Source organism: Anas platyrhynchos, chromosome 15 (genome assembly GCF_047663525.1).
Source record: "Anas platyrhynchos isolate ZD024472 breed Pekin duck chromosome 15, IASCAAS_PekinDuck_T2T, whole genome shotgun sequence".
Taxonomy (NCBI): Eukaryota; Metazoa; Chordata; class Aves; order Anseriformes; family Anatidae; genus Anas; species Anas platyrhynchos.
Window position 1 is genome coordinate 10,361,341 of NC_092601.1, and position 19,027 is coordinate 10,380,367.

At 40.3% G+C, this 19,027-nt stretch overlaps 2 protein-coding genes and 1 long non-coding RNA gene across 8 annotated transcripts in view; 1 reads left to right on the forward strand and 2 right to left on the reverse strand.

Annotated features, from left to right (window-relative positions):
• PDXDC1 (pyridoxal dependent decarboxylase domain containing 1) overlaps positions 1-19,027 on the reverse strand; it is a 75,749-nt gene that overhangs the window by 19,783 nt on the left and 36,939 nt on the right. Inside the window, exons 1-6 of one of the 4 annotated variants that reach the window (XM_072023983.1) lie at positions 11,457-11,503; positions 7,469-7,561; positions 3,351-3,424; positions 2,918-2,983; positions 2,138-2,221; positions 1,150-1,296 (exon numbers count right to left, since the gene is read on the reverse strand). In XM_072023983.1, the coding sequence (XP_071880084.1) occupies positions 1,150-1,296; positions 2,138-2,221; positions 2,918-2,983; positions 3,351-3,424 (371 nt within the window). In that variant the 5' untranslated portion in view covers positions 7,469-7,561; positions 11,457-11,503. Of the gene's footprint in view, positions 1-1,149; positions 1,297-2,137; positions 2,222-2,917; positions 2,984-3,350; positions 3,425-7,468; positions 7,562-11,456; positions 11,626-11,772; positions 11,908-19,027 lie in introns of those variants that run through there. The other 3 variants (XM_027469010.3, XM_027469008.3, XM_072023982.1) reach the window with 3 other exon arrangements.
• LOC119718432 (uncharacterized) lies at positions 9,234-11,446 on the reverse strand. Of its 2 annotated transcripts, none has more exons than XR_011803657.1 (2): positions 10,967-11,446; positions 9,234-9,511 (listed from the first exon to the last, which is right to left on the reverse strand). It is a non-coding gene; the product is annotated as an uncharacterized lncRNA (long non-coding RNA). The 2 variants fall into 2 exon arrangements; XR_005269538.2 differs by lacking the exon at positions 10,967-11,446 and adding an exon at positions 10,702-10,960.
• The window catches only part of BMERB1 (bMERB domain containing 1), a 68,379-nt gene continuing 60,990 nt past the window's right edge, over positions 11,639-19,027 (forward strand). Inside the window, exons 1-3 of one of the 2 annotated variants that reach the window (XM_072023987.1) lie at positions 11,639-11,919; positions 14,764-14,789; positions 14,951-18,798. In XM_072023987.1, the coding sequence (XP_071880088.1) occupies positions 11,639-11,919; positions 14,764-14,789; positions 14,951-15,111 (468 nt within the window). In that variant the 3' untranslated portion in view covers positions 15,112-18,798. Of the gene's footprint in view, positions 11,920-14,763; positions 14,790-14,950; positions 18,799-19,027 lie in introns of those variants that run through there. The other variant, XM_072023986.1, reaches the window with a different exon arrangement.

A 19,027-nucleotide genomic window follows, 5' to 3' on the forward strand; every position in this document is an offset into this window, starting at 1 on the left:
ACTTGCATGCTAGATATTTCTTTTAGCATTTTTTGTGCAACAAGTAAATCAACAGTCTTGTGACATTTCAGAACAGCATTTATCCGCAAGTTTACGTGAAGACACTGAAACATATTGCTGCAGACTATCTGATGCACAAATCCTGCCGAGTATTCCAGGGTTTAATTCCAAAATGACCCGCATGTAAACATTTACTTCACCTTTATGCAACATTTCTGTAACCTAACGTGGGCACAAGAAAATCCCTCTAGTGTTACTCATAGCCACAGAAAATGTCAAAAGGTATGAAACAGTTTACAGCATTGTATTTATTAAATGCTGTTGCCTATGAGTCACAAAACTTTGGGGACTACATTCCAAAAGATACTCCTCATTAATTACAAAATCACATCTCTCCTACATATAAATAAACATTTGGCAAAAGACCTGGGTTACCTGCAACTTCTCAAATTTCATCATCACACAAAGTTTCAACATATTTAAGTCAGACAGATAGTCATTATCATTGAATTTATAAAATAATCCTGATGAAGATAAGCCTAATAATAAAATCCTTTACGATCTACAATTCAAACAAATTTGTGTTAGCTTTACATATTTAGTTATATTAACTATTTAATCTTGTACTACACACAAATAAAGCCAACACTTCTCAGTAGCACTGGGAACATTTTCCGAAAGACGCAGTATCACGAGAGTGATAAAATGTTTTTTTTTTTGTTGTTTCAGGAAGGGAAAAGGAATTTCTAATCAGTGAATCCATCCCTACCTAGAAAAGTGAGCTAGACCCAGGAAGCGCAAAGGACAAATTAACTGAATACTACTATCAAAAATATGAAGCACCTCAAACCACAGCAACACAACATATACCTCAAAAACAGAAAGTTAAATGATCAACCAGCTGTAAGTCGGAACTGCACTTTGGTCCTTAGCTCCACCATATAGCCATTATAGTACTATTTTTATGGCAACCATATTCCTAACAAGTTCTGCCATTCAATGTCTTTAAAAAAAAAGAAAAATAATGTGATGTGTTAAAGATCTTTCAAAGAATACCAGTAATTTCATGATAGCAGTTTCTTGATATCACACGTATTTTTAAACGATTATTACTGCCCAGTTTTACTTATGTTATTCAGAGCGACTCACCTGAAAAGCCTGCAGAGCCAGAGGGTAGTGTCAGAAAGGATCCTTGTTGTAAGTTTTCTCAGTCTTTCCCTGTCCAGCACTGATATATAAGCAGCCAAACTATGCCCCAGTAGAGCCATGTGACCCTGTTCACCAACATTTTGAAGTCTGCAAGCCAGAACAGAGAAACTGCCAACTAAATTCAAGTCACAAACATTTCAGTAAATTTAGGTTTGCATGTTTTTACTACAGCAGTAGAATTTGTTGACATGTAATTTTAAATATTTATCAGAGGAAAATACAGTATACCAGTCACCATCTTGCTGTTGTATGTTACCATACTAAAATGCCAGTGTAGACATTGCACTTCACTTGGCCTAGCTGCTTACAGTAACATCTCAGCTTCTTTTTAGCCATCCAAGGTAAATCCTACTGATAACCAAAGGTTTACTGTAATCAGCAAGCATGAGTTGGAACTAGGCTCCTTATTTGCATTGTGACTTTAATGTACATTAAACATATACCTTCTCCTCTTCATGCTGACAAAACTCAGGGGACCGTTATTACAGCATAGCTTTCATTAGTTGATTTTTTTTCCCCATCTCCAAACTGTTTTTCAAATATTAGTTTTCACTACACTTCTACAGATAAGTTAGTATTATTTCCATTTTGCAGGAAAATGGAAACCTCCTTTAAACTTTACAGGGTGAGGTAATAAATAAACTTTCAGAAAGTAAAAAATGAAATGAGCTGTCGTATCAGAGAGAATTCCCTTGTACAACTCCATTTACTAATAGCCCTAACTTGATGAAAGCTTGATAATTTTAAGAAAGCCAAGCCTAATGCATTACTCTGCTTTGCTATATAATGTAATTAAGTAACCTTTAAAAGTCACATAGTTGCATAATATCTTTTTACGTTTAAGCATTTTGAAGTGTAAGCTCTGTAATATCACGGAGTAGACTAAAATCAGGTATCTTTCACATACAACAATTCATATTGACTTTACCGGTAGGCCTGTGAAGACTCCTCTTCCTCCTCACCATGCATTAGGTTCTGAACTAACTGAAGTATGCTCACCATGTCCTGGCCACTGTGTTACCAGTGAGAGGAAACAACAACAACAAAAAAAAACACATCAAAAAAACAAATGAACAACAAATTAAGCACCACTGCCTAGCCAAGAGGCCATTTAGGACACAATGACATTTGGAAATGCTTTTAATTCTTAGAAAAAGCTAATTCAGTGTCTCAACTCCAGAACAAGGTTAATTTATGTACACAGAAGACTTAAATAGATTTTGCCATGTTTTCTGAAGAAAAGATTTCCTCTTCCAGAGCAGAGGTTACAACAAATTTTAAGTCTTAGTTTTCAGATGCAATGATTTTATCTGCCATATGCACAAAAGCTCCATAAAATTTTTAGATAAAACTGGATTTTTAAGTTCTTATTTTTATTTTTTTTAAACTTTTCTGCCTTGTCAGTTATTAATTTGTTGTCTTGGTCTTTTAATGAATTTCAATTCTATAGCACAGGTGTATCTATATTTATTGTAAGTCTTAATGACAACAATATGTACCAATGCACCAATTGTTTCCAATTGTTCAAAATTTCAGTCAATAAGGACAAGTAATCTCTTTTTCCCTGCATGAATATGGAAAAAGTCACAGTTGTTGTTACAATGCCAGACCTGGTAAATGCTCCTGTTTGCCTTAACACAGAAGTGTTACATGTATTTTACATATTCTAAACAGTATAGAGCATTATCCAAAAACTGTTGTTGCCCACCTGCCTTGCAGTGGTCCAGGAATATCCTTCCGTGCATACTTCTTTTCATTTTCCTCCTCTGCTTTTCTATGTTAAAGACACAAGAACAAATTATGTATTTAGTTTATGTTTTGCAGCATCAATGTAGCTGTCTTACAAAAATATTAAAAGTTACTTGCACAGCAATAGGAAAAGATCTAACAACCCTGAAAAAAATGGACTTGCTGGACTTGCTCTGAATATATTAGAGAACATGCATAAAAACGTGTGTGGATATTTTTAAAATCCTATTACTTGAGAAACAGCAGTTCGTTTACGTATAAGCTTCAGAAGGACAGTATGACCTTCAACTACCAGGAAAATGTGTTCTATCCCACTTAATGACAATGGCATTAATAATCATACCCTGAGCACAAACAGGTATTGTTTTATGGTTGTTATTCTTTGTATATACCTTTGATTGTCTTCTAGCATCTTCATTGCTTCATTCAGATTCTTTCCCATTTCGGCTAGAGTAGGGTCAACCATCTGTCAGGAAAATAAAAGATAACTTCTATGAAAGACCAGAACATCGTTTATCTTACTACTGTCCCCACAAGACACTTAGTACAAATTAATGCATCAGACATGCATGTGTACTCAATTTAAAATAATATGCTGTATAACCTGAATCCAAAATAGACAAAAATGAAAACATATTATTAACCTAAAATAACTAACCCAAAACAGAACACAGTTATGATGTGGATTTTATTATTGATAGATTCAAGATTCTTATTAAAAAAAAATCCTCTAGCCCCTCTGCCATAATAGTAACAGGAAAAAGCCAGGAAAAACAAAACAAACAGACCACGATCAGTGGATAAACCCAACACTGTTATTTCTTACAAGAAAGTTACCTTCTAGAAAAAGAAGCTGATTGGAAAGCTGAAAACTGACTAGTGTGACCAAGGCAGGTTTTAGGTCACTGAGTTGCAACCTCTAGCTGCACAAAACAGGTTAAAAATAACAAATTCACTCCTGAGACCAGGTAGCAACAGATCCCTGTTAAAGAGACTGTTGGGGTGGAAGAACTTTAAAAAAAAAAAGTTGAACCTATCCCATGAACCAGTGTTGAGGGATTTTTTGAAACAGCAAAAATCCGATGGCTTGCTGTAGCTGAGCAAATCAAGCTACCAGGGCAACTATGAGAAGTTCCCATGACAGTGTTCCCACATCGCCCAATTGAGGAACTCAGAAAAATATTGTTACCAGTAGCTGGCTTCAAGGACAAGGTCTATGTGACTGCTAATCACAAGGGGGTTGTTTTCTTGCAGGTGGGGTTGTTTTCTTGTAGTTGTTTGTCTGAGTGCTTTTGACCAGTAATCTTGTGTGAAACACTGTTCGCCCCTGTTAAGTTTACTATAAAAGTTATGCTATTAGGGCAATAAAAATGGAGCACGATCTGACTCTACTGGTGTCTGTTGTGCTTTCGGCTGTGCTTCCTGCAACAAACCAGGTAACAAGTTCAAAGACAAGCAAGTATTATTTTCTAAAGAACTACTTTGACTTTGAAGAAGTCTCTTTGAGAAGTTGAACCCAAGATGCCTGGCTACACTGACACAAGAGATCTGACCAGGAATATTTATCTGTTTGGATATCTGATTGGAGGACCTAGAAGCTTCCAGAGGATGTGAAAGGTATCATCTCAGGGCTTGGTTTACCTACAGTGGTTGATATTAAACAATATTTGAGTATTAAATGTAGCCCATTATGAAGGTAGAAGGCAAAACCACCGATACGACTCATCAGATCTGACAGCAAAATACTCTAAGATACTCAGGTGACCTTTTCATCGGTCTCTCTTCTCCCTTCCCCTGCTCCCAAACGCACTGTAAGCATAGTGTCTGCAAATTCAGTAACAACCATTTTTCAAGAGACTCATCCTTATTCCAAAGCCTCCAGTAGTTAACCACTTCAACTGCTACTTCAGTGTTTTTGTTGCTTTTTTTCTTTTTCTTTTTCTTTGTATGTGTGTGGAATTGGTGGTTGTTGCTTTTAAAAAATATCTTTACCAAGTTTAATATTTAAGCTTACCCTACCCATAGGGCAGGGCCATAATTCCTTGTCTGCACAGTGTTTGAGCACCAGTAGTCCTCAAGGCCTGCACATGCTTTCCATTACCACTGATGGAAAAACATGTAATTGTGCTGCATCCGTGGTGTGACACAGGCCAGTATGTTTGCTCACACAGAGGCAGACACAAGCAAATTTAACCGCAGAAGGAAGTGGGATTAATTTGCATGAGGATTTTACACTACTTTCATCTGGAGGATTGATCAAGGAGGAAAAAAAATGAGAGTTACCATATGTTCAAAGACTATTTTTACCAAAATATTTAGAGATTTAACTCATATCATAGCAAGTGGTAGGTGGCTAGAAGAATCAGTAGCCAGGCACGGTCTCACTGGCTCAAACCAAGGCTGACAGCTCTCTGCACTCTGTCCTTTTAGGAGTGGCCAGCAACTAATGCTTCGGGGCAGAATAAAGAACAGTGCATCCCATAATGTTTTCCCACAGTAACCCCCAGCAGCTAACAACAGACGCTTGTTTGTTTGCTTTTTACACTTCTAGCTTCTATAACATCCAGTGGCGGTGAGGCCCAGGACTTCTTCACATGCCATGTTACAGCATTACGAACTTGCAAAGTTTGTGACCTCACTGCAGAGATAAAAAATACCTACACGTATGCTGCAAGCATCTGGTACTCAGAACACAACATACACAGCTAGGCAAAAATCCTAAATACGATCATTGGCAGTATTTCCATACATTTTCAAAGCGTCCAGAGAAAAAGGTCTTAGAGACTCCCTGGAGCACAACTGATTTTTAAGGGAGTAATAAACATAATTTCCTGACATGACTAGTCAATCTCACATACCTTGCTACAAGTTGCCATAAAACACAAGCAATGCTAAGGCAGTTATTTGCTTGAACTTTGCTTAAAGTTAGATGCAAATATTCTAACAGATCTGTTGGAGATGCTGACACAAGATGTAGAGCCATTACAAAAAAGCCTCTGTGTTGCTTTTGGTTGTTACTAACACAATTAATTCACCTGCTGGAATGACAGCAGATGTTAAAGCCTGCATATGCTTACCTTGTGACTCACTGAGTCTCAGTGGCAATTACCCATGTATGAAACCCTTGTGTCAATAAGCTAGCAGAACAAAGACATAAAATACAGTTTTCTGTCATGAGACAAACTCACGAGAAGTTATGCCAAGCAACATAAAATGCTATGACATCCAGCAAGTCCTCCAGTTCTGATCTGGATTTAAATGGAAGATGAACCCCTTCTGCATTTTTCCAACTGCTAGGTGGATGCACAGCAACTCATTCTCTCCTTTGAACTACAAGATGCAAAAGAATCCTTTTGTTGCTGCGCACTGAATTTTATACATGCTCCCTCCTCTGCTCACATCATGGAGGTGGGACGCAGCAGACTATCTGCAGAATTTAAACAGCAAGAAAAACAGGTGTGGTGAAGTTGCAACAGCAAGCCACTCAGTTAGGGAAATTCTGGACACACTTTAATGACATGCCGTGATCATGTGGTACATTGTTCAGTTCAGTCTGTAAACAAGGTCATGTGTGGATAGACCCCAAGCAGCAATAACGGAAGGTTTTTTCATGCTCTTGAGCTAAGACTAGCAGACAAGCGGAATACTACATTCTGACCACAGGTCCACATCCATTTGGGGGAGGTGATGGGGGTGAAAAACAGCTGCACAGATGTAGAAGGCATCCTGCCTGCACTAGGCTTTTCATATAGACTTTTCCAACACAGTAAGATCTACAAACACAACTGTAGAACCAGTAGCCATAACACTTACAGAACAGCAGAAGACGAACTTACGTATGTGTAAGGGAAGTGCGTCGAAGGCCCATCCTTCTCATGAAGGTAAGAGAAACCTGCATGCCAGAAACATTACTGGCCTGGGGCAACCTGAGGTAGCCCTGCTGCACAAACTGCCCAGCCCTTCCCAGCAAACTGTGGAACCATAATTTCAAGATCCTATAAAAGCAACCCACAAAAACAAACATGGGAGACAGAACTTGGAAGGTGTTAACCTGAATTTAAGTACCCATCTATGCAACCTGAAATTCTACACTTGGCTTGCATGGTCATCACTGCCAGGCCATCAAACTCATTCAGAGCCTTCCTCCTTGGGCACCTGAAAGAGCCTTTTGTCTTCCTACCTGAGAACCTTCACATAGCAAAACTGCAGACTGTTTCAACTCTCAAAAGCATTTTGAAATGTTTGCTGCGTAATTCACTTTCATTCAAATGTATTTGCAGAAGCCTGAATGTCTTTCATTGCACTGCTTGTCAATCTTCAACACACTGCACTTAAAATCTCACATTTTATTTCAGTGCTTTAGTTTATGTAGGACTTCTAGCTATTTGCTGGCCTGATAAAAAGAGTAAGTTTCAGGGACTCTTCTTTGCTTGCTTGTTTATGAGTGGGTAGGCCAGCAAAGCTGGATTTCTTCTTCCTTACTTCTTGATTACAACTGTTAGAAATTTACCTTCAAAACAAGCTGCTTGTCCGGTCATTGAGTGCCTACAGTCTCCATATATTTACAACCCATCTTGAAGAAGAAGTGAAGGAGAAGTAAAACCTTCATGGGACAAACAAAGCAAATACAATGTTAAAGCAGGGTGCACTGACACCCCACCTGAGCTCACTTTCACCAACAGGCTTCATCCTCGAGTTCCTCCAAACCAATTTGTTTGACCTCCTGCAGGGTTTGCATCCTTTACGTGCACTATCCCAATAAATTTGTTTTCAGCTCTGCAGTTCTTTCTGCCAAGTACTAGGAGAACTTGTGGGAAAGCTGCGGGCACTTCTGTCCTCCATCCAGCACAATGGAACGTTCATGCTTCTAAATTCTTCTCTATCTGGTGAGCTCACTTGCATTAAACACACTTTAATTATTTTTACCTTTTTTTTCCCTGTTTAAGCCTGAGATGATTCATGGGGTTGCTCAGGCCTACACTTCCTGCAGAACTGAAGGACAGGGGAGTGGTGTGGTTGCTTCCTTTTAGATTGTGTCCAGCAGCAAACCAGTGAAGCAGGGGACTAAGTCTCCTGCAGCACAAGCCAGCTCTGTTGGCTCTGATGCTTGACAGCCTCCCCGTACCTGCAGTAGCTCTCACCTCTAATATTAGCAGGTGGATCCAGGCTCACTATCAACATCCACTGCTTTTCCTTTGCTGAAAAGGCACTTAGGGAAAAATGCAAACAAGGAAACAACTCTAAAAACCGGGACATTAGTTACTTGCAGATGCAGAAACTGAAACTGCTCATATTAGCCTCAGTTTCTGCCCTCAGCCCTTCCCTAGGATCACTGGATGACTGACCACAGTTAGCTGATCCTTTACCCAGGTAGCTCCCATGACATGCCACGTCCTTTCAAGCTCCAAGAAGGCACCAGCCACCACTTAGCCCTTCATTCTGCATCCCAACACCTCCTGCCCCCTCCGGTTCATCCAGAACCCTGACACTCACTCACTTATCTCAATCTTAGCTGTTGTTGCCTTCGAGATGCACTAATTAAATTCAGTAAGGTTAATGTTGTAAGAGGCACAATTTGTATTTACTTTTGCATTTTGTAACTAATCTCTTATTCTTTAAGCACTTTGAACTGTAAAACGCAGGCAGCATGTCACACCTCGGGGTCACCTGGCAACAGGGGAAAGATAAGGAGTCATCTCCGGTTGTGGTAAGACCGAACACCAATTACAAATTCGAAAGTGAGAATGCTGCTTCATATCAGGGTTTTACAATCTTTACTTTGCACTTCTGCTGGCTGTACTCCTAATGCCAGAAAGGGATGAGTTCAAACAGTCTGCATGAACTATTCTGTGTGCAAAGAGACTCACAGGCGCAGCACAGTACTTCACCAGAAGCATGCCTTATTTCCCCCCTATGTTATTATATTTGCCTAGAAAAAAAAAGTTTTACCAAGAAAAAAAAAACTGTTCTCAACAATAAATTAATCTCAAACAATGATCAGTATTCTTCAAGCCAAAATAATACTGTGTTTATTCTGCAGGCTAAGAAATGCCTTAGATGACAAATAAAAAAGCAGCACTTCCCTGTTAGTCTTGAATGCAAAAGGCTAATATTACCACAAGGCTTCTGCTTACAGGCATTTGCTCTTTTAAACTTTATCACTTCCTTGTCATGCAGCAGGACTGGCACACACATCTGCTGTCACAAGCACTCCCTGAAGTTACCAGGATGTTGTGGTAATTAATGCAGGAACAAAGGAAAAAAAAGTCACAGGCTGAGAGAAAAGCCCAGTTTATTCAATGTTTAGGGGAAACAGTGCTGCGGAGACAGCATGGAGATGCAAAGAAAGAATCTGCCCTATTTTACCAGTGACAATCACCTGACTTGAAACTTAAAATGTTAAAATCCTTCAAGAGTGGTCACATACCACAATATAAACAAAACAATAAATAAATAAATAAATAAATAAATAATCATAGATCTGCTGCCCAAACTTCTCGAGTTGAACATAGGCTTCCAGAAGAAATTAAACCTGAAGTTCACACCCAATTTTCTGGAGGAAAAAAAAAAAAAAAAAAAGCATTCTAATTATACCACTGAAGACACACAATGATCATAAATTAAAAAACAGAAAGCCATATCTGATAAGACAAAGATCACTTGCAAAACTAAGCCATGAGATTGTTGGTGTGCATAACCGCGTGTCAGATTCTACAAGTTCTCCTCGCAAGCCTATCATGCAATGTTTTCAACTCTCAAGAAGTTTCTCACACACTTCAATCATTTCATTTGCATGCAACTAATGAGTGTAGTCATTCATCGTCACCCCATAGTGAGGTGATGCCAATAAAAGGCCTTCTTCATTATGAAAAATAAAAAGTTCTGACAAACTTTTATACAAGCACTTATCACTTATATCCCAATAAGCTGTATGCATAAATACATAAAAAGGAGACATGGTACAAATAAGACATTCAGATGCATTATGATAATGCTTAATAAGCACAAGGTAAGCGGATGCACATTCTCGGAGGATAAAAATATCCCAGCTTGGATGAATTTCAATTTGATTCATGAAGAACAGTTCTTTTATATCACACACAAGACCGAATAAAGTGCAGATTTTACTGATTCACAGCAATCTTGACTACTTCAAGAGGGCACTAACTGCTAAGTGCATGGAAGATTATAATTGGTTATGACATGACACAGAGTGCTACAGCTTTTATCATCCAAGGCGAAAAGAGCCATGATTAAAAAAAAGAGAGATAAAGTAAAACAAATGATAACTCTTTACACATATCTATTAGTGTACACTGAAAATGAGACACACAAGTTTTCACAGGGACCTCACCCTGACAGACTACTACTGACATCAAGAATTCAAATAACCAAAACACAGACTTCTACTCCTCACAAAATTTAAGCATTAATTCTTGCAGGGTGTTTTCCTTGCTTGTGATGACCTAGTTGCACACAGTTTATAAGCAGTCTGTCAACACTATTGAGCAGTAAGTTTCCCTGTATTAGCATGCCTTCTTTAAAGTCTGCTGGACTCAAGCACAGTAAAGACCATATTCCAAATTAGTAGTCAGTTACGTTTTACTTATTAAAACTTTTCAGAACAATGAGCAGTCACCATGACTTCTGATAGTGCTAGTAAAGACCTGAAGCATTTAAAGCCAACAAAATACTCCTGAACATTCATTGCATTCTAATACAGCTAACTGTTTTGCTGCCTACCTACTAACCACGTCAGAAGGAGTCCTTCTGAATTTCCTTCTCATTCATTTTACTGCAGCACATCCCATTCACACTTGTCTAGCTGATTCCAAAGACTACAAAAAAACGAACATGCTGAGTACAGGAAATGATGCAAAGTGGAAGGAAGCAGTAACATCTCTTCAGCACACAGAGCATACGCTGCTGCAAATGCATACTGTTCTGAAAGGCATACAACAACGGAGATAAGCCATATACAAGTAATGGTGATAAGCCATATACGAACAAGGGTGATAAACCACATCCGAGCAGCCGGCCCTCCTCGCTTTCAGGACACGTCTCCCGAAACACCGCAGGTGCAATGAGAGCCAGAAGCGTGACAGGTCCCAGAAAACTCCTCCAGATTCTGACCCTCAGTGACAACGGCAAAATCAAGTTTCTCAGTGACTGACATCATTACACAATTGCTGTTTGCTTTATACAGGGCACTGAACAGAAAAGAGCAAACAGCGTGATTTCCCCAGTGCCCTGCTGCTGCCCAGGAAACGAAACCGTCAGGGAGCCCCCAGGAACCGTCAGGGAGCCCCCAGGAACCGTCAGGGGCCGGGCTGTGCAGGAGGAGCCGTGCTCACACCTCAGCCAGGCGCCAGCCCCGTACCTCAGGCCCGGCGGGGCGGCCCGGGAGCCCCGGGGCCGTGCGCGCTCGGCCCCGGTCCGCGGCCCCCTCCCCCCGGCGACCCCCTCGCCCCTCGGGGCCCTCCCGTCCCCCCGCACACCTTCTCCAGAGAGGCGTCCATGGCCGGGGCCGCCCCGCGGCTCGCCGCTTCCGCCGGGCCCGGGCGGCTCCACGCTGGCAGCGCTGACGAGGCGGCGGCGGGCGGAGCCGGCAGCGCTCACTGAGGGCACAGCGGCTCCCCGCGCTGCGGAGGGCGGGGGCTGTGAGGGCGGCCCGGCCGCGATGGCGGCGCGGTGGGCGGGCAGCGTGCTGCTCTACGCCGGGCTCACGGCGGCCGGGGACGCGGCGCAGCGGCGGGGCCGCGGGCAGCCCCCGGACTGGGCGCAGACGCGGCGGGTGGCGCTGCTGGCCCTCACCTTCCACGGCAACCTCAACTACGTGTGGCTGCGGGCGCTGGAGAGGGCGCTGCCCGGCCGCCGGCCAGCCGCCGTGCTGGGCAAGGTGCTGTGCGACCAGCTGCTCGCCGCCCCGGTCGCCGTTGGTGCCTTCTACACGGGTGAGTGGCTCTGCGGCGCCCCCGGCCGTCCCATTGCCGAAAGGCAGCCGAGCGCGGCTGTGAGGGAAGCGGGGCAGCTCAGCGGGCTGTGCCCGGCTCTGCCTCACGGGTGTGTAGAAGAGAAGCACAGCGCGCTGCCGTCAGTGATGAGGGGTAACCTTGACAGCCAAGAAATAAGAAGAAACTTTAGACTCTGAAGAGACTATCTGCATGGTAGCGGGAGGTCTGCGCTTTATGACCCTGCCAGGAATTCGCTCAGTTTATGACTGAAGAGAAAGGAAGCCAAGGAAGAAGTCAAACGTGACATTTTTACTTTCTGCTCATGTCAGAATGTGAGCAGAGGCTTGCCCAAGGACCAGGAGGATGTGAAGGACCGAAGAAGGAAGGGAGGGTAAAAATACCTAAACTAGGTGGCAGCAGGAGCCTGTAACGTGTCAGCTGAGAGATACTGACAACCTCGTGGCATGCGAATATCTAGAAAGATACCTGCGGTGGGCTTAGTGACTTTGGGTTTCTGCTATGTGCAAACGTGTAGCTTTGGATTTTAGATCAATTTGCTACAAGCATGTTGACATACAAGTTCGTAGAATCATCAGGGTTGGAAAAGACCTTTATTTGGTCCAACCATCACCCTACTGCCAATGTCACCCACTACACCATGTCCCTAAGCACCACGTCCAACCTTTCCTTCAACACCCACCACCTTCACTTAATGTAGGTTACATCTTACAGTTACGGTGGGTGATCTCCAAAGGGCTGCTACAGCTTTTAGAAAGACACCTAGTTTGACACGTGAAGGTTCCCATCACAGGGAGTAGTTTAAAGGGTTCATTATTTTGACTATTTTGCATTTTATCTCCAGTTTGTATGGTCAAATCCATAATTTCAAATCATGCTGCTTTTCTCTTTTCTTGGGTTTAATGATGGGAGCTTGCTGCAAGGTTGTGTTTGCCTAGAATCGAGAGGAGCTTGGACCAACTAGAATTTATTTACAGTTTTGAAATGCTGCCTGTGGAGAGTTCTACAAGTAGGTTTTGAAACTGTTCTACTTGTCTATTCTAGGATTTGGATATAAGGTAGATATTTATGAAGATAAAAATAGCAGGCTGATTATGGCCAAAATATTTTTTTTTTTTTTGAAAAAAAAGGCGCCCTTTTCCACTGACTTCAGTGGGCTGGGGCACCTAAACTCTGTTGAGGACCTGGGCCACTTCTGGCAATTCAACAATATGCACGGTGCCTCATTCTGTCTCCTGGGTGTAAGATGTGCTTGTGTTGTATCTGCTTCTACTGCCACTGCAGAGTTACGTGGGCAGAGACCATGTAACTGAGAGCCACATAACCTGGAGTGCCAAGTCAATAGATGAGGATATATGATGTAGCAATTTTAGGTTGTAGGAATGGTATTTTTTCTTTGTAATATTTATCAACTTTTCTTTCAAAATGTATTTTGAGAACAGGTTGGGATATTACTGAAATTAAGTGAAAGTTTTATTATTTTTTTCTGATTGTCTTAAATATTTTACCACCAGGTATGAGCATCCTTCAGAGGAAAGAGGACATCTTTTCAGACTGTAAAAATAAATTTTGGAATACCTATAAGGTAAGGCAAGCGATTAACTCATCACCCAGCTACACAACAAAAATAACATTATTGCATAAAATACTTTAAATATTATGTCTTCCTCTAACAGCCTCCATCTTATTTCATTATTTGATTATGTGTAGGAAACTTTTAAGTACCAGCAGTCATCTGAAGTCCAGGTAATTTGGGGCAGGCAGGACTGCCAGATGGATGAAATATTCCCATTCCAAAATTGCACAATATTTATATATATATAAAACACTTGCACCCAGCTCTGTTTGAGTGAGAGCCCTACAGTACAACACCGAATGTTATACGCTAAAATTGTACTACCTTTCCTCTTAAGAAGTACGCATGCTCCAGTGTCTAGTTAGCAATACTGTTGACAACACATACGTGAACACCTGTTAAAAACATTAGTTATAGAGACATCTTTTTTAGGAATCATTTTGAGCCTGTACTTTTCACTGACAGTCTTCTCACTTTCAGAAATGCAATCCCTTGTTCTAAGAAGGCTTGGATATAAATAGCTGGTTTTGGTTAGCATTTCTCTATACAGAGGAAAAAAATGTGTGCTATTTCAGAGCTGAGCAACTTAAGAATTTTAAAGATTTCTCAGGCACGGGAAGAAAGATAGATTAAAATAAAAGTATAATAGAAGGAGAAACTGTGATGTACAACGTGCACTTCTCTTTACACTGGTAGGATGTAGGTAGGATAGAAAAGGATTATTTTTACTGCTGGAGAAGATGACTCTAAAAACAGTGCCCACTCTATGCTATCAAAACATAAGGTTTCTATTGACCTGATGTTCTACGAGTAAATTCTCCGTTGATTTTTGCAAGAAAGTCTTACGTGTATGAGTAACTAGAGGGAGCATTGAACGTGTGAAATAAATAGTGTTCAGTGGTATTTTTCATTCATGGCTGAAACAAATGTTCACATATTTAAACATTTGTTCACCCATCTGGTAAATGTGCTTATGTATTTGGTGTCAGGTGACTTTGAAGACTTCACTGTAATTAGAGCTTTGTATTTAAAATGAGTCAGAACAATCTCTTGGAAAAATTCCTTGCATGGCAGCTCATAAAGATGATTAGTAGTTTAATATTGCAACCTCAAAGTTAACCAGCTTAATTTATATTTGACCATCTTTTATTAACTTTATTAAAATATATTTTAGTCTTTGCTAAATGTGGTAGGAAAAACTGAATCTTTGTGGTTGAAGTCTACAAGATTAACATGATTCATTTTCATTTCAGACAGGACTGATGTACTGGCCTTTTGTGCAGGTGAGTTTCGGGGTAACTCAGTGAGCCTTTCTGTAAAACCTTATGCTATGCATTTAGAGGATATCTAACCTAATGAGAAGTCAGTGGAGTTTTGGGGTGTGTAAGTACAAGGCCTAACACTGACTGTAGCACTAACTGAGCTCTCTCTCCTTCCAACACAGCTGTCAAACTTCGTTTTTGTTCCCGTTTACTTGCGCACAGCTTACACTGGGCTTTGTGGCTTTGTTTGGGCTGCCTTCATTTGTTTTTCCCAAGAGAGTGGAGATGGCACAGTAAAGTCAGCATTTATGTGGCTCCAAAGAGAGAAGGTCAATGCAGATGAAGAACCATCAGAGAAATAAGAACTTCAGTTCTGAACCCATGCTAAATTGTTAAAGTGAGCTTATGAAAGTCAGTAAACCACACTGCAGCCTCATTGCTGTGTTTCGAATAATTATCTCAACATTTTTTGGTTAGTAGGATCTGTTTGTCTTTTTGCCTGTTTATTTTTTATAAAATAGGCCAATTGTATATTGGCACTTAATTATTTTCATGCTGCCAGCCCATCTCTTCTGGGAACAACTGACTTACAGGGCAGCATAAGCATTTGCACATCATGTCAGACTGTCTCACTGGGGAGAAATATTAACTGTAATTTAATTTTCAAGCAACTTGTAGTCTCTAGAAAAAGGGGAATAGAACATTAAATCCTCAACTGTTGTATTTGACAATTGTTATCAGTGCAAGATTGCTTTTGCAGAACAAAATTTAATAGATTTCTTATCTTAACAGTGGCACCAACTCTATTTTATTTAGAGGAAAAAAAAAAGACTCTATTTGTAGAAATATATTTGTGTTCCTTTTCTCTTAACCGGGAGAACAATTGTGTTTGGACAATGCTCTCTGCCACATGGTCTGATTTTTGGGTGGCCTGGTGCAGACTCAGAAGTTGGACTCAATGATCCTTGTGGGTCCCTTCAACTCAGGATATTCTATGATTCTATGATTCTGTTCATAGGAGACACTGTCATATAGTAACTATACATAGGAAGCTAGGAAATGGTGAAAATCAATTATAGACTTATTTTGTCAACTGAGGACCAGGTCTGGATGTAGGTAGGGAGAATAAGGGAGCTCTTAGTTTATTAGAACAACATTTTACGCCTTAAAATTTAAGCTTGAAACAGTATCTGATTTAACCTATCTTTATGATGATTGTAAGGACAAGACTTAGCCCTCTTTGTTGTGATAATAATAACTACTTTGAGGAACATCTAAGTTCCTCAGTCTTACCTAAACAGTAAACCAATGCCTGCTTAGGCTACAAATGTACACTCCTTTGGCCAGCAGCTGTACTACTTAATGTGTTGGTTACAATGGTTTGTCACTGCAGGAGCCCAGTGCTACTTAGGTCAGACAGGGAAAGGGATCACGCGAGCACTGCCCTATCTATTCCAGGTAAAATCAAGTTTAGCAGGACCCATTAGTCAAGAGTGGTGCAAAGTACCTGTGTGGCCTTTACAGAACTACAGTATATTGGAGGAGGTGTGTGTGGGGAGGCTCTTTATACAGTCCGTTTTGGTGGCAGACTGGTGAAGGAGGTAGCTTCCTTCTCAACAGAGAAGTCAGTGCAATTCCATCATCACCTGGCACAGGTAGACCTGGAAGAGGGCACCTGCACCTGCCTTAAATAATTAATTTTAATTGACTTTAGACATCTGTAGCATGGACATCTGCAACTTGGCTAAATACTTTAAGCTCAACTTATAGTCAGTGGGGGAAAACAGGTAGTTTGGGATATCTGTCTTAGGGTAGGATGAATCCTGCACTGTGTCTGTTTCTTGCCATCACTAACAGTCCAAGGTGACTTGCTCCTATGTAGATAATTTCATTGTATGTGTTCATATGTGGTGGGATGAATTCCTCTTCTTAATGTCTGTCTTACATGTCTCTATGGGAATAGTTCAGTGGGTGTTATTGCACAGATCCCGCAGTGTATATTGGGCAGTCCTGAAGTAGGACATCCCAGTAGGAATAGGAATCCACAGAGGAACTAACTGCATTTTATCTGTCTACTTAAAAAAGGAAGTTTGAATGAATAGGCATTTCAGGCTGCTCTAGCTGTTAAATTGTTATTGTGTGTATATATTTAAAGTCCTCAAGATAAAGAAGCAATTCTAGTAGTGTTTTGCTGTTAATATATTTTTAGGATCAGAACAGTATTTTAGTCTGTTCTGTCAATGAGACTTAAAAATTTCAGATGATGTATGATAATTGAGTATTTGACTTTATTTTTACAGATACTTTTTATTTTTGCTTGTGCCTTAAGTGTTAAGGATTAATAGAATTCATTTGGAGAATGGAACTGGAAAATAATGACATTACAAGGAGCGTGAAGTAGGGGTATGGTGGTGTTCTGCTGCATGCTGTAGCAGTATGCCATAGTCAGCTGCAACTCTGTGGTGCAGAGAATTATTTCTGCATGTGTATAGTTAGTAAAGCTTAATCCCTAGGTGAACCAAGAACTTGAAACTCATCTCATGATCTTTGTAATGCTGATGCTTTTCTTCAGCAAGAGCATTTAATGAATGGGAACATCCATCTTTTATTTTAAATAGCTTCAAAGCTTACATAAGCTGTGCTTTATTGCTCTAGGCTTTTGTGATGCCAGCTTTTTCTTGGGAATTTGAGCTAAATTCTGCTTTGTCTTCAAATTTATCTGACTGTGGGCTTCAGGGTTTTCTTCTGTATTTTTATTATGTGAAGCATGGTTCTTTCATGTAATGAGAGCCTGCAGCTCTTATATTTTAGTAAACTTAAGATTGTGCATATTTCTTTCACTTTATCTCTTTTTCTTGATAAACTACTTGATGGTTAAGTAACCCAAATCTCATTTCACATATATTTTTATATTTTTGTAAATACCAGCACTGATTGTACTAATACACATTCCAGACCCACATAATATAATAAAATGAAGTGTGTGTGTGTCGGGTGGGGGGGAGGGTCAATTTCTCAGTGTGCATAAATTGATGCACCTCCTAAAGATTTCCCACCTCTGTCAATTCAGTCTGTTGGAGGACTGACCCTATTAGTTATTAAAGACTATTATTTCTTGATAAAATTTTGACTTAGAAGATTAATTTCACAGAATGGTTGAAGTTAGAAGGGTCTTCTGGAGGTCCAGACCAGGTCATCTAGTGCAATTCCATTTGACACATACATTACTGAATTACTAGGAGAATCAAACACAAGTTATTTCTTAAAAAAAAAAAAATAATAAAATGAGCTGTGTGAGAGTTGTCCTCTTTTTGTTCCACCACCCTTTCAAAAACTGTCATAAGAGAGTTAGGTTTTATGACTATTTCAAGGGATTATACTGCTCTTAATGCCAGCTGCACATGCAGATTTCAGTAACCAGAAAGATAGAAATAGAATTAGACGTCACATAGGTGCTCAGGAAAGAGGGAACATGCTGCCAACAGCTACTAGCCATGCATTCAGATGACATTTCCATTTCATGGATTCTCTCTAAGAGAAAATGTGTTGAGAATACAAATTTAGATCAGGTGCAGTTCTAGCTTCATGTTATTCTGGATAGCTGTGGAGACTTAAAATCTGAATTTGACAAAATTAAAATTTGAAAATGTTATTTTTCTGTTGCAAATCTTTCATGCAAATGAACCTCCTGTGCTTACTGGTATGTGAAATTCACCAGAAGGCTCCTGTCTTCTTCACATCAGAAACAACCATCCAGTAACACAGCATAATATAACCAGTTTTATACTGTAGTGAAGGTGAAACAGCCTGTAGTTTGGTACTGTATCTGATAGGTAACTTCTCTGTATAGCACAGGCTCTGAGATCTATACAGCTTTTGCCGTCTGTTGTGACGCTAGTGCTTTCTGCTACTACTAGTGCCAGTCCAGTGAGATGTGCAAGAAATACTTGAATCTGTCTAAAATAATGAATTTAAAGTTGACTGAAAAATGTCAGTGTTTTTGAAAAGGTTTAATAAACTTTGAATGTTATTCTTTGGCTCTGTCTGTCTTTAGTGTGTGTACAAAAGCCAGGTCTTGTGCAAAGTTCTGTGGGATCTTCACGGACCACAGGCAGTGAAAAGCTCAATTTGATGTCATAGACGTTAACACAAGCAGGGTGAAAGGAAAGCAAGGATTGATTATTCACCTCACTTAAAGGTTAGTTATATGCTTCAAGTCATCTGCCACTTTTGAACGAATTCAGAACAGAATTTCCATC